A 15,599-nucleotide genomic window follows, 5' to 3' on the forward strand; every position below is an offset into this window, starting at 1 on the left:
TGTTTAAGTAGAATCATGGCTGTTTTTCCAATGCAAATTTAACATGCTGAAGTTACAATGGCAACATTCAAAAGTCTGAAGATAAACATTGTGTTACTTTTGGAACTGGAAATTCTGAGTTAGTATGCATCACAAATAGCATTGATGGAGTATTACATCCTATGTCACATTATCCCAGGAAGCTCAGCATCATATCCTTGCGTTTACAGTATAATCCTCTTGAAATGAACACTAACATTGGATTTGCCTTCCTTACCACCAATTCAACCTGCAAGTTAACCTTTAAGGAATCCTGCACGAGGACTCCCAGGTGTCTTTGCACCTCTAAACTTTCACATTTAGAAAATAGCCAAAATACTGACTGCTCATTGTCCAAAGTACAAGATAAATGCAATGGGTATGTGTATCTGACTCTCAATATTTATCCAACGCAATTACAGCTAACAAAAGTCACAGCAAAATTGTTAAAACAGGTAGATTTCCAGAATGACAATGAGGAAATATCTTACAAGTCTATGTCAGCACTTCAGTATTCTTGATTTGTTTATCAACAATTTGTAATTATTCATTATTGCGTCAATGTTATGGGACAATGTTTGTTACCTTTTAGAAAGAAATCAAATTTAACATGTTTCCTGGTAGACTTTAACATTTAAACCACTTATTACTTAGACGTGGTATTTGGAGAAGAACCCAGATCTGTGCAGGCACAAGTAATCATCCCAAGAGCAGATAATTTCCCCAAATAAGGCCCATATTCTTGCAACCAACCGTGCTTGCATTGCAAAGATCAAAAGGGCACATCAATAAAAAGGCATGTCTTATTTGTGCTTGATATGCTGTTTCTTTTAGCGCCTTTAACAGAGGCCCTGGGAAAGATGGAACTTTCCACCAAAAATATGTTTTGAGACAAGAGAATAAACTTGGAACCAGCAAGCTACCAATTAAGTCACAATTCTGAGATTCAAAACTCTTTTCTCCATCTGCATTCTGCTCATTGAACTGCATATTCCATAGTTAATGTCAAAACAACTTTAGTCATTAGATTTGAGTGCATTACAGGCAAGGACAAGCTTAAAATAAGAAACTGTAATAAAAGATTTTTATTTTTTATTGCTATTAATTCAGGGGAAAAAGTTGCATAAAATCCCAAAATTGTTCTAGAAATATAAGTGACCTTTCCAGTACATAACATCTTGAATATCAAAGAATGCCAGTAAACAAATGAACAAACTGAAGGTAGCAATATACCTCTTATATACAGTACAGTTTTTAAGCCATAAAATTAGTTCTAATACAACCAAGTTATTTAGAACACATTGTCTTACAGGCTCATGTATGTAGTTTCCCAGTCTCTCATTCTAATTTTAACAGCACAGTCACACTAAGATAGTTACTTTGTATTCAATTGGTCATCCAAAAATCCAAGTAAAAGAAATGTGCTTCAAGGAAATTAACTGCCACACTTCATCTGGAGATTTGAAAATAAGTTATTAACTGATTTACACAGGTGGCAGCTTTCTTTTTTAAAATCATGCAAGAAATAATTCAGGTTGCTGTCCTGTACACAAAGTCTAGCTACTCAAAGCAGCTCAACTAGAATAACCAAACAGATTAAGCCAGCTCCATTTTTTTTAAAATATGCTGTAAGCATTTTGTTGACATGGGGCTTTAGGACAAGACAAAACCTTTTAAAATCCTACAAAAAATTCATATCCTATGACACTTGCTTGGTTTCAAGTCAACAAAATACATCAGTCCACTTGAGGGGCTAGTTAATTTAAAGAAAAAGCAGACTGCTGCACACAAATATCATAGCTCTGTAGATTTCCATTGGAGTTAATGTTAAAGGAATGCCAAACAAGATTAGACAGCAATCCTTGAACCAAAATGCAACAACCCTCAAAAACCGCCATCATCTTGTGAATGTCAGTGCACTTTTAAGAAATAAACCCAGAAATACAAATAGTGCATATTGGCTTTTTCTCTCAAAAACAAAAAAGCAGCAGCATAAATTAGGGGCATTGCTGACATGATTTAATACCATCTAAAATATTGAGTGTCAGTCTTCACATTGTAGTAGTGGAAAATTCATACGAATTGGTAAATTCAGTACCATATCAATTTGCAGAGCTTATGCTACCTAAATGTTTCAGTGGTTTCTCTAATCATGGTACTTTAAGATTTTTTGTATCACTAAAAGCACAAAATTAGTTTTACATTAGAAAATCCAGGTAAACACTGCTATAGGAAGGCCTAGTTTAATTTTTTTTTTTTTCAGTCTCTAAAGAATTAAGTAATTTCCAATGTTAGTTAATGGTACAATATAAAGAAGGGGTTGAGAGAGAAAGAGGTGCAGCTGTTCAATATTCTACCCAAAGTCAAAGGGGAGAAAAAAAACATTGTCAAATTCAAACCAAAATAAATATCACCCAGAGTAATAGGAGTAACTAACCCCTCTAAATAATTTTTTTTTTAATCTGTATGTTTCTAAGCTCTACTGAAAAAGAACACTAACCAGACAACTTTGAAAAGTGTTTCCTGTTTTATATATTTTTTTTTAAATCAAGATTATTACAGCACTCAGTTTTCCAAAATGTTTTCTTCAAAAATCATTATAAAAGGTATTATCTACGTCAATGTCTAGATTCTTTTTCTTTTTCCAGTAGGTCAAGGAACTTTTAAATTCATGTCTAATTTTGAAAGTGGAGTTGCTTCTACATAAACTGAAAAAGGATAATATTAAATGAGAAGAAAAAGGAATTCAAAACACAGAGACAATTTGATGCAGACAAAAGATGTAACACGATGTAAGATGTGACCTAGCATTTCAACTGGCAGCATGTCTGCTCATTCCAGCTCAGTGTCTACTGGACAGGTAGATTCTGAAACACTGCCATAAATTATTACAATGAACATTGCACGTGCCACTTGGTACAATACATTCATCAGTGCAAAACCAGAGGTCATTATTGTAAGAATTTCTAGGACATTACACAAAATGCTCTGCTTGCTGCAGGAACACTGTAGCCAAAACAGGTGAAGAGTGTTCAGAGGAAACAAAAATGCCAAAATTCAAGGCAATCCAGACTTCAGTGACCATGTACTAATCCCAAACAAATGGAGAAAACCATTTAGTTTTTTTTTGCTGAATGAAAAGAGGATCAGAAGTGTGATTAGAGCCAAACCCACATTACAGGCTCATTGCTTATGATGCCAAATTTTCTAGCTTAGTCGGCTGAATCCAAATCACGAGGTGGGGCAAACTTTAACTTGAAGGCACCTGTTTTAAAAAAGATGGTATTAGTTAAAGTTCACTGCAGGATTTAGTACAAGCAACATATAACCATATCAATAACTTTAGGGATAAATTGTATAATAATTTAGATAGTACATTCCAATATATCAAAAATGATTGCAAAGAATACTTTTGTTCAAATGGTTTATTTAACAAGGGACTATTTCTGTTTTGTAGTGATGGAGGAACTTGGAAGCAATCATACGTAATTCTCACTTTCTATTTCACGGAGATTTGGCTCTCTTCCACCTCCCCCTCCCCCCTCCCTTTGCTAGAGGTGCACAGTTGATTTCAGGTGGGGATAACAACCAAATTTACAGTGTTTCAACTATTTACAGCACTGAACTAACATCTTTACAAAACTATAGTCAAAGATTGTCTTTTGCTCTAGTCAAATAATATCTAAATACAATTTGGTTCATATAGTTATTAAACGTTTTTGCCAAATACTCCCAATTTCAGCACGACAACAGCGCAAAGAAATCAGAACAATGCGAATTAAAAAGCAAGACACTAAATGAAGATAATGCCAAGAACATTTGTTCTATGTGGAGGTATGCAATCTGACATTTACCCTGGCATCCTATTGTTAATCAAAAGAAAAAAATCCAGAAATTGTTTCTGATCATTAAGAACTCAATAAAATGGTCAGATTTGCAAAGTAGAGGCTGAATTATATTGAATCCCGAAATTTTCAAAGTTGTCCTTTCAAAGTTGCACCAAACTTAACTTTCAACTCATTCAATGGACTCCACTGGCTTGGGAAATGTTTTGTTATCTGTTCACTGTCCAAAATTTCAATCAAGATTAAATACTTCAATTACATTGGTTAACATACCATAACTCTCAGTATTTATAAACTCAGATACACAGTTTACATACAGGGAATATGTAAAAGCCCACTTTAAAGATCCTAGTAGTGTGACAACCTGATATTTCTGTAACAAATTTTGTTTGTGTTAAATACAACACAATGCTTACCTGATTGACTGGCCTCCATGGATGGCTGTTTACAGTCCTGTGCATGGTGTCCACCTATACCACAATTATAACAAGATACAGTTCCATTCTTTTTGGGTCCTAACCCATTAACATTGGTGACCATGTTGGCCACTTGATACATTAATGGAAATCCTCGGATAAATCCTGGCATTTGTTGCATCCCATAGTTTGTCTGATTTGCCATAGGGTCATGTATTAGTCCACTAGTGTAAGGATTTTGATAAAAGGGCATCTGGGATCCATTGTTTTGATGTGCTTGGTTGAGGTAGCTACCATTACAAAGTGAAGTCATTCCACTTAAAGGGATCAATGGAACTCTGATAAACTGGCTAGGTATTGTACTAGGGTAGTAGTAATTAAACAGTGGATTACTATTGGTCCCACAGCTACCTCGGCATCCGCAAGAACTACAAGCTCCACAAGCAACCTGCTGAGCATGTTGAATGGTTCCATTAGTATTAGTATTTCCTATTGTATTGATATAAGAGGTGCTATCACTCTGAGCTGTGCTGTGAGTTAATGCGGTATTGAGGCTTGGTACAGGACCCGGAGTGTGGGTAGGAACCGACGATCCAGCGGACTGGGTTTGACCTGCAGGAGATGGTGAGTTTGCTGTTCCTTGTAAAGGCATAACACTGGCTGGAGTTCCGCTCAAGTTGTACGAGCCAGGTGGAGGCGGCGGCAGCCCAGCAGCAGGAAGCATTACTTTTAAATTGGCAGATTCAGGTGCTGCTGCTATATTTCCATCTGTCTGAGGCAACAAGGTGTTCAGTCCTAAGTTCTGTGTTGAAGGTTTAGCGGTGGGATCTAAAACAGAAGATGGTGCAAGCTTCCCGGAGGGAGAGTGGCTGTGAACTGGAATAAAGGCAGTGTTGGCCGACCCAATATTCACAGTGCCTGCTGGTGGTTGGGGTCCAGGAACATGGCAGTTCTCCAAATTAATCTGTGGTGCTGTCATTTTATGTCTATGCACCATTGGATGTAAAGCAGGACCAGCAGCCTGCAGAAGGAAAGGAGCTGCCACAGACAGAGGTGAGGGCATTAGGTCCAATCTCTTCCCTGCTTCTGCAGCACCAACTGACGATACATGCGAAGAATCTCGAAGAGAGACGGCAGCAGGAGGGACAGTAGCAATCATCCCCACAGTTTTACCATCTACTGGAGAAACATAGTCTGCTTTTGCTCCACCATTTTGCATCATGTAGTGTATTGGAGGCATCATGGGAATGCGAGGAAGCAAAGGGGTTGCCAGATTTCCTGGAATAGTACCATTCTCACTCTGCACTGGTGCAACCTGAGCGGTTGGTCTGCTGGTAGATCCACGGGAGGAGCTACAGGCAGCACGCTCCTTCTGCCTATCCTTCCCAGAATCCTCTGAAGTGCTGTCAGAATCTGTCCAAAGAAAATAAGACAATAAAGATAGTGACAAAATAAAGGCATTGCACTACTTTAGCCTTTATGAAATAAGAGCTGCTAAAGCTTCATAATGTTCAAACAAAAACATCCATGACAAAAAATTGTGGTATTATTCAATGAACAGTTACAATGAGATGGAAAAAATAGATATTTTCCACAATTAGGAGATATAATTCACAAAGTCTGATCGGATACAGCTATGCTTGAAGAGCAAAGATGCAGCCACAATGCCCAAAGCCTATTTTGTCATTCAATTAGATTAAGCGTGATCTGCATCTTGACTGACTGCCCAGACACTCCCTTTATACTTTTGTCCAACAAAAATATCAAATACAGATAAGCAACACAAAACCAATCTACTTCTGCATGCATGTTATTCATCTAGACTTTTCATACAACTACATTTAACAATGTATGCTAGGGTAAATGTTGGAGAATAACCATTATGTTTGAATAAAGTTACTTTAGATTTACCATTTATTTGTGTTGGCATCTGTGGTACCCCACATGGTCCTCCAACTATTTCCACTGTACCTGGTTCTCACCTCTTTATTTGAGGCATGTCTGGGCTACATCTAGGATGCCCTCTAGTGCTCAGTATTGAACCATGGTGGGTCCCCTGCTGTGACAGCAATACTGGAGAAATACACTAACCTATCGCAGACTGCAACTGAATTCAAGTTTGTGCAAATGATGCGCAAGGGCCTCACAGATGCACCACCTTGAGTTCTGAATCTATCCCCTTTAGCACCCCTCATTACTCCTTCAGACTTGCTCTGATCCTTCACAGGAAAGTTGCCTATGAGGCATTCCTTGAAATATACACTGAAGTCCTCATTTAGTTATCTATTCTATCTCCTTATTTTCAATACTCTTTACAAGTGGCATTCAACACAGAAGTGCCAATTCCTCAGTTGAAATCAGCATGAAGTTCGCCTTGACCATGTTTTGTGAGAAGGCATGACAGTTCATGAAGAACTGAATCATTTCCTCCCAAGAATCTCCCACTGTGATACCACTTACAGATGTATAGTTTTTCTTTAAATTGTAAAAACTCTCCCATATGTTGCACAGAGTCAGGATACTAATAGAGGTCAGGAAGAGTTAAGGAAGACATACATCGGCAGGAAATCTAACTAAAACATCCTGTTCAAACAATGGAGAAACCTGACTGCTGCAGATTTTTCACAATATTTACAGAAACGCAATCATGAGCACCAGCCTCGCTCCACAGTTGTGTCAAGATTGTGGGTTGAAGACCCACTATTCCTTCCAGATTATAATGAATGACAAAGTACGGTTTGAAAGGACTCCTCATTTACAAATGGACGGATGAATCCAAGGCCCTATTTATCTGGCAGAGGCAAACAGTCATGCAATTAATTGTACAGAACATAAATTTGCTCTCCATCCTGGGAAATATGCATTTCTCTCACTGAAATGGTCTTAGTGATGATGTGCCTCTTTGGCTATGTGCAAATTGGTGTAACTCTCAGTTCAGCTAGCGGCTTAATATAGGGGATGATAGCCCCCGGCCTGGCAAAACTTAGGAAATCTTGTTTGGGTGGATGCTGCGCAATGTGTTCCGTTACAAATCAGTACCACGAAATAACAAATAGTACACAATATGTGAATAAACGATTGAGCTTTATAATTCTTAAATTTGACTATATGGTTAGTAAAGAAACAAAAAAAAAAAGGCCCATTCTCATGAAAAAGCCTAATGCGCAATGTTGGAGCTCATTGATAAGGCTGCTCATCCACCATCAACCTCCTCCGGTCGTCGCTGACCTTCAGACCCTCGCTCCAAGTCCTCTCCGTCTGGCGGTCTACCAACTCTCTCCATTCGCGTCTTCTCTCCTCATCTCACCCCGGCAAAAGACCGTGAATTCCCGGCTCCCAGATACACAAGAACAACATCCTGCTCATTGGCTAACATGCCCCGTTATCTTCAGTCATAACCCAAACATTGCTGCTACAGAGAAACCATTACATTAGCAGTGAAACCTTACAGCATGTTACATTGGTTACTAGATTTGCTATCGCACCACTGACTAATATTCTGGAATAATTGATTTGGGTTGACACAACAATATGTACTTAAAACCAAAACAAGCAACTTTGACATAAATAAAAAAGTTACCCAATTCCTTTCTTACTCCTAAATTGAATAGGTTAGGACTTTATTCCCTGGAGTATATATAGAAGATGAGAGAGTACTTAATAAGGGTGTACGAAATTATGAGATATAGATATTATAAATGCAAACAGACTTTTTCCTCCGAGTTTGGGTAAAACTAGGGCTAGAGGTCGCAGGTTAAGGGTGAATAGTGAAATATTTAACAGGAACCTGAGGAGGAACTGCTTCACTCAGAGGATGTCGCAAGTGTGGAGCGAACTGCCAGCAGAAGAGGCGGACGCAGGTTCCATTGCAACATTTTGCCTTAGTAAAAGGATGGGCGGGGTATGGTCCAGGAGCAGGTCGATGGGACTAGGCAGAATAACAGTTTAGCATGGCCTAGATGGGCTGTATGCTGCTTCTGTGCTGAAGTACTCTACAACTCCAATTACTACTACACTTCTTTCAAGTGTCTCAAGATTGTTTGATGTCATTTCTAGTACACAAGAACAAAAAAGTAATTGTTACTCCAGATCAGCAGCAGCACAAAAAAAGATAATGAACACAATAAATATAATACACAAGATAGCTTACATACATAGATTGAATATACATAAAGTGACATCAAGTACAGTAACTATTTTCAGTCTTGTGGTCCTGGCGCGAATGCGACATAGCCTCTCTCTGATGGGAGTGGGACCAACAATTCATGAGCAGGGTGGGTGAAATTTTCCGGTTCAAAGTAAATTTATTATCAAAGTACAATATGTCACCATATACAGTACTGTGCCAAAATCTTAGGCACATATATAGCTAGGATGCCCTAAAACTTTTGTGCAGTAGTCATTTTATGTATTGCACTGTACTGCTGCAAAATAAGTAAAATGACATACATGAGTGATGATGCACCTGACTCTGATATGGGTCTCTATTATGGGCTCATGAGTGGGAAGGGGGCAGGGAGGGGGAACCATGATTGGGGAAAGGAGGAGAGGAGAGGGAGTGGAAAACACCAGAGACACATTCTGTAATAATCAAGAAACCAATTGTTTGGAATCAAATGACCTTGCCTGGTACATCAGGGCTGGTTGTGCCTGCACCCACGCCATCCCCTGCCCCAGCACTCCTCTGCTATCTGCCCCACATACGTACCATGGCACTCCACCCTCACCATTTCCAACATCCTTTGGTCCTGCCATATTTTCAAACTATCTCCACTCTACGTTGAGAAATACAGCACTGGGCAAAAGACTCAACACACACTGGCTATATAAATGTGCCCTAGACTTTTTGCACAGCACTGTACAATCCTGAGATTCATTTCCTTGTCAGCAATCACAGCAAGTACAAAAAACACGATTGGATCAATGAAGATTCATGCTATTGCTGGCCATTTTCTGGCACTATTCTGTATACAAATATACAGAATATGTGCATTTGATATATTATATATATTCTAAAGCATAGGCAGAAGGTCCTCAAAGATGAACCTTGTGCATTTTGCTATATTAAAGGCAAGAGGTACTGAGGTACTGAGTGATTTTGAGGAAACTGAACAGTCATGGAATTTAATAGAAAGGGTGATTACTGTGATTTACAGATTATACATGCTCTCAGAGGGTATCAGAGGGCAGTGCAAGTGTGAATGAGCTGCCAATGGAAGTGGCAGATGCGGGTTTGGTGTCAACACTTGAGAAGTTTGGAGGGGTATGGTGAACTAAAGTCCAGGTAAAAGTCAATGGGATTAGGCAGAATAATAGTTTGACACAAACTAGATGGGCTGAAGGACTCTTTCTGTGCTGTAATACTCTAGATTTGATGACTATTTTTTTGAGCCATGAAGAAACTACAATGTGCCCTCATCAGGCATGTGAATCATTCCCTCCAAAAAAAAATCTCCTGCTGTGATAACACTTCTTATAAGCCCATTTACCTAGCAGAAGCAGACAACCAAGCAATTAATTGTAGAGGAACAGAAAGCTCATCCTTTGTCGTAGGAAATATTCATTCCTCTCACTGAAGTGGCCCGGGTGATGATGTGCTCTTTGGCTATGTGCAGACTGGTTACAAGATTTGCCACTGCACCAGTGCTTAATATTCCAAAGTAAGTGATTTGGTCTGACACATTAGTATGTATATATGGAAAAAGCAACTTTGAAAAACCATTTCAACCAATTCCTTTCTTACTCCTTCCCAACTCTTGGCTTGCACATTCTAAATTAATGTCTCAATTTCTAATCTCAGGTGCATAGTGTTAAGAGAATCACTGCATTCAAAGCTTTGATAACTTGTTTTTTAGTTCATCCTTACAGGGGAGAAAGTGAAGACAGAAGTTAACAGGATACAAGGAATGAAATTTCTTGATACATGGTATTAAGGCCAAACCAGTTAACGTCAATGGAGCTAGGATAATAAGGAGCAAGCCAGTATAGGAAGAGAAATGAGAGAAAATCTGCAGATAATGGAAATCCCAGCATTTTCTGTGTGTTGCTTGAGGAACTCAACAAGCCAGGCAGCATCTATGGAAAAGAGTAAACAGTCAACATTTCAGTCCAAGAACCTTCATCAGAATTGAACAGTCAATGTTTTGGGCCAAGACCCTTCATCAGGTCCTGATGTCGGCCCAAAATGTCGACTGTTTACACTTTTCCAGTAGAGGAAGAGTGCTGGTTAAAGGGAGGAGTCACAGCTGGATGAAGAGACAATGATTTGAAACCCTTTAAATGAATTATTATATCAAGACAAATCTAAAGAAAGGACAATGCGCTGTGCAGGTACCATTCTAAATCACATTAAATAGTGAAACAAGGTAGAGAATGCAACAGACTTAATTTACTAGAGAATTTCAGATGGGTAGGTTAGTAATTTTTGCATTCAGGTATTTCGCCTTAATTGCTTGAACCACCTTTAAGTATTTCAGAGATTTGTTAATTTAGTGTTAAAGTTGCTCACACTGCATGATATCTAGTAACAAATTGAAATGAAATAATGAATAAAGGCAATATTATATATCAGTATTTATTTGCGATACTTAAAACAAGCACAGCAAAATACAAGTAGCTCATTAGGGTGATTACAATGACAATATTTTGCTTTTTTCTATCTTCAGGAGTATGAAAATTTAAAACTGTCACAAACCTGTAGGATTCAGTTTGCAACTATTTCAATTGCATCAAACACCTAATTCAGATTTCCAATGCAGTGTTACCCAATAAATTCAACCCTCTGCTTGAAGATTGAAATATAGTACATGCACTTGCAAGTCAGCTCATTTCAACAGCCTTTGTGTCAGAAAATTCTAATTTGACTGCAGGAGATTAAAAAACAATCTAGCAAGATTTTAAAATTGCAGAATAACTCACCTTTGTCTTTCTCATCTTCACTTTCGCAGCTCTCTCTTCCATCGTGTCTTGGGCTAGAAGGAGAACTGTAGCTTTCTGAAGAGCTGTCTCCACATGCCTCTAGACCACAGCCAACATCCCTTAATTCTAAAACAATGACGTAGATGCCATTGAGTAATAAAGCAAAGCCAATTACTTTGCTTTACAAAGTCTGTGGTATAGTATTCTAAGGCATTATTTTGCAAAACACCCCTCTTGCCATCCTTGTTATTGTACTGGCCAGTCTGAACTACACCCCTCCCCCACCCCCCATTGTTCCCAATTTCATTTCAGAAGTAGAGATCAGATGCAGGAATTAATTCCTGAAGAGGAATCTCTTCTATAGTAAACCCCAATACAACCCTCAGTCCCGTAACAAACCAATTAGCAGATTGAAAATTAATGTCTTCTGAAAATTACTAGACACTGCAAAATGTACCAGAAATAGACACAAGCGCAAATACTTCTTGAAATATTGATAAGGCTGCTTTCATTGAAAACAAAATGAGTAATTAATTCTGCAGAAAGAAAAACATCCTGAAATAGCACTTGCATTATCTGAGAATATATATTAAAATGTTAATTGCATTAGATACAATTAGTGTTACAAAACAGCAGTAAAAAGGTTGGGGATTATTTCATATTAGCCACTAGATGGTGTAACAACTTCAGCAGTAAAATAATGTATTACTGGAGAAATGGCCACAAACTCCAACATGCACAGGGTGATAGTAACTGTCATTTTTCACGAACTGAATTCATGACCATGATTTAATTCAAATCAAGATTGGTTGATGAAAGGGAAATCAGATTTACCAAATATGCTAGTTCTTCACAAAGACACAGAAGAGTAAACAGAAGGGAATCTATAGATGTAGTGTATTTGGAATAGCACATGACGAGGCACCACAAAAGGCTGCTGCACAACACACGAGCTCATGGTACCAGGGGAAGTGCACCAACATGGATTGAAGAATGGTTACCAAATAGAAGACAACTGGAATTAGATGACTGTTTCAAGCTGGCATGACATCAATCTAAATCTTATTTCAGGACTTTTAGAAATTAGATTTTAAGCAATTTGAATCCAATGGAAATACAATTCAAACACTCACCTAATTAGGTCAAACATATATCCCTTCTTTGCATTATGCCTCCACTTTAAAATGCTGCCTTTCAATATGAGCCAGCTTTTTCAGGTCTTAGGGCCTCCACAATGTAATTGTAAACAAAATGATTTAATCCTGAAGTAAAACCAGAAACGACACTGTCCAAGTGTGCATCCTTTAGGCCAAAGCAGCTGTCATGTTGACAGTAACAGTTCTACCCACAACCATTTGATGAATACCAAATGTGTGCCTTCTTTTGAATTTATCATTAGTTTTCCAAACAACCATCATGGCCGAATAAAACTCTAGTATCCTTCCAATGTGAAGCAGACTCCCTTGGCAGGCAGTAAGTGAAATCATTGCACTGCAAATAAATAGGAATGACTTACAAAAGGAGGAACATGTTTGAAGAATACAAAGAGTAGAGAAGTAGCAGTGTTACCCGAAGTTATCTCATCTAGATTTAAACTTACATCCATCCTATGAAAACTGGTTAGACCCATTCAGACTTCTGCCTGATCCACCTTTCTGTATCTTGGCTAATCTTTTTCTCAGCTACTCTCCCATACGAACTCAATATTCCACAATTTCATTCATATGTGAAAACTAATCAGTCTTAAAAATAGTCAGCAACTGACCCTCCATTGTAACACAAGGCAAAAGGTTGGTATTAAGTGAAATAAGCAATAATTACAGGACTGCCTGAGGTGTATTTGCTGAAACTTTTTAAAAAAACATTTCTGAGAAATAATTTGAATGCACTTCTACAGAGATTCAAAAACTGTAAAATTGCTGACCAGCTTTCAAATTTCTCTTTCAAAATCTTCTAGGAATTCCAAAGATTTCCAAAATTCAGTCACAAAATTTCTGCACGATACTATGCTGAGCAATTGTACGAGCAGGGTTCTGTAATTTTAAGTTGAATATCAAAGCCAATACTGCTGCTGTTCATCCCAAACAGGAAATCCACTTACCTTCCAGTGACAAACACACAGCAATAAAGAATACATATTCCTACAGCACATACACAAGGATGACCAAATCTGCATGTCATCTTAAGAATTAAACTGACTTGTCTTGGAACTCATCTTGGCAACAGCCATAGATCAGAGCATTTGCAATCAGCTGATGCTTTTGATATACTCTTCGCAACTGACCTCACAATGAGACAATATGGATGCCCCCCCCCCCCCCCACCAGGATGGAAGCCTTTTGGAGGCTACTCAGTTTTGCCACTTTCCTGCATCAAACCTACACCTCAGGAGTCCTTAAGTAACTGAAATTCTACAATTCTCTGCAGAAATACATTTGCCACTGAGTTTCTATGGACCCCTTATACAGAGAATGCCAAACACTCAGTGCACGCAAGGTAAAGAAAGTACAAGTTCTGAAAGGCAAACCCCTCATTTTGACTGCAATTCCCTAGTTCTAGTCACCCCAGTTAATGTAAGCATTCCTGCATCTATTCTGTCTAGGCCATTGATTTTTTTGTCAATGTCACAATGAGATAAGCTTCCATTCTTCAAAGCTCCAGCAAGTATCAGAACATTTGCCTATTCTCACTTCACCCTTGCCCACAACTGCAGAAATAACGCTGGTGAACTTTCACTGCACCCACAACCCCCATCACAAGTATATTCTTTTTTAAGATGCAAGACCAGACTCAAATCATATTATTCCATGTGTGATCTCACTGGACCCCTGCCTAATGTGGTAAATCATTTTTGCTCTTCTGTTCAAACCCTTTTGCAATAAAGGCCAATATACCTACAAGCTTTCCAAATTGTTTCCTGTACCTGCATTAGTTCTCAGCTTTGTGTACCAGAATTCCTTCTGACTCTCAATACCTTTTAATCTCAAGAATCCAAAATTCACTTACCAATTCCTCACTAATTTATTTCATCCTCTTCATGGTTTCTCTCTCCTTCTACTTAAGGGGCTTACATTTGCTACATTCAATATGTACACACACTGAATTTTGGACAATGGCATTCAGTGTATTCACTCTCTCTCCAGCCACCTCTTGCACATCTATAGATGCAGATTCCTCAGTCTTGAGGAATGATCAGTTTTCAGTCCTAATAATTTCTAATACCTCAAAAAAAAACAGAAGTTTCTGCCATCTCCTCATTCATTCTCGATCTATGATTTTCCACTATTTCCTGATTTCCAGGGACAGGGTCTTTGATGGTTCAGCAATTCCTTATTTCCCAAAATAAGATCTGCTCAACCTTCACCTTAGTCTTACCTACGTCATCAATGCCAATGCTCGTTTGTTTTTTTGTTTAAAATCTTGCACTACATTCTAGAACTCTGGAATGGACCAGCAACACAGACTTTTGAACTCTTACTTGCAGAGAACAGCATCTATGTTACTATGCTATCACTGTACGACTACATGTACTTTTCCACTCTAACCTGAATTTACCCCTGTACACACAGCCTGCTGCCTCTGCTCTAATTTGCAAGAAACTTAAAGGAATGAGACTCCCAAGCTGCTTTACTTATACTCATTCTCTCCTGACCTTACTGATTAAACAAGTCTATAATTCTTAATCTATGGGATTAATTACCCCTTGAAACAAAGAATCCAGCTAACAGTCCTCCTCTCAGCTACATCAGAGTTCAAATCTAGCTTATCAACTCTACAGTGCCTTGAAAAAGGTATTCAGCTCCCATGCTATTTTCTCATTTTACTGTCATTTTCTAAATTTTATATATACTGAAGTGGGGTTTTTGAGCTAATCTACAAAATATTGTGTATCATATCAAATCAAGAGACATTCTAAAACCTGCGAACAATCTACTAAAAATTAAAAAACCAAAATTGAGAGGCTGGAAAAGGGTATTCATCCCCTTCATAATTACTATGCAAACTTTCCTCAGTAGCAATACATTACCCTACTAACTCACCCAATCTGTTGATGAAGAAAATTGGAGGATCACCAGTTTTCAATGAATTCATAAGAATAAATACCCCCTCTCTCAGTAAGGTCCAACAGTATGGTACACTTTCAACAGACCAAACCAAAATGGAGATAAAAGAGCATTCAAGACAAGTCAGGGAAATGATTATAGAAATGCACAAATCTGAGAAAAAGTACAAGAACCACCTCAAAGACACTGAATATACCATGGAGTTCAGTGCAGTCCATCATAACTAAGTGGAAAAAATACGAAACCACAGCCACACTGGCTGGGTCAGGCCACCTCTCTAAACTTAGTCACCAGAGAAGAATGGCACTTGTAAGAGAGGCTACTGTGATGTCAACAGT

General features: G+C 38.3%; 1 protein-coding gene across 3 annotated transcripts in view; it reads right to left on the minus strand.

Annotated features, from left to right (window-relative positions):
• Positions 1-1,098: 1,098 nt before the first annotated feature.
• Positions 1,099-15,599, minus strand: part of LOC140212479 (zinc finger CCHC domain-containing protein 2-like) — a 59,572-nt gene continuing 45,071 nt past the window's right edge. For 2 of the 3 annotated variants that reach the window (XM_072283331.1, XM_072283330.1), the window contains 3 exons: positions 11,198-11,323; positions 4,280-5,692; positions 1,099-3,283 (listed from right to left, as the gene is read on the minus strand). In XM_072283331.1, the coding sequence (XP_072139432.1) occupies positions 3,231-3,283; positions 4,280-5,692; positions 11,198-11,323 (1,592 nt within the window). In that variant the 3' untranslated portion in view covers positions 1,099-3,230. The remainder of the gene's footprint in view (positions 3,284-4,279; positions 5,693-11,197; positions 11,324-15,599) is intronic. The other variant, XM_072283332.1, reaches the window with a different exon arrangement.

This window comes from Mobula birostris, chromosome 19 (assembly GCF_030028105.1).
Source record: "Mobula birostris isolate sMobBir1 chromosome 19, sMobBir1.hap1, whole genome shotgun sequence".
In the NCBI taxonomy this organism is placed as follows: Eukaryota; Metazoa; Chordata; class Chondrichthyes; order Myliobatiformes; family Myliobatidae; genus Mobula; species Mobula birostris.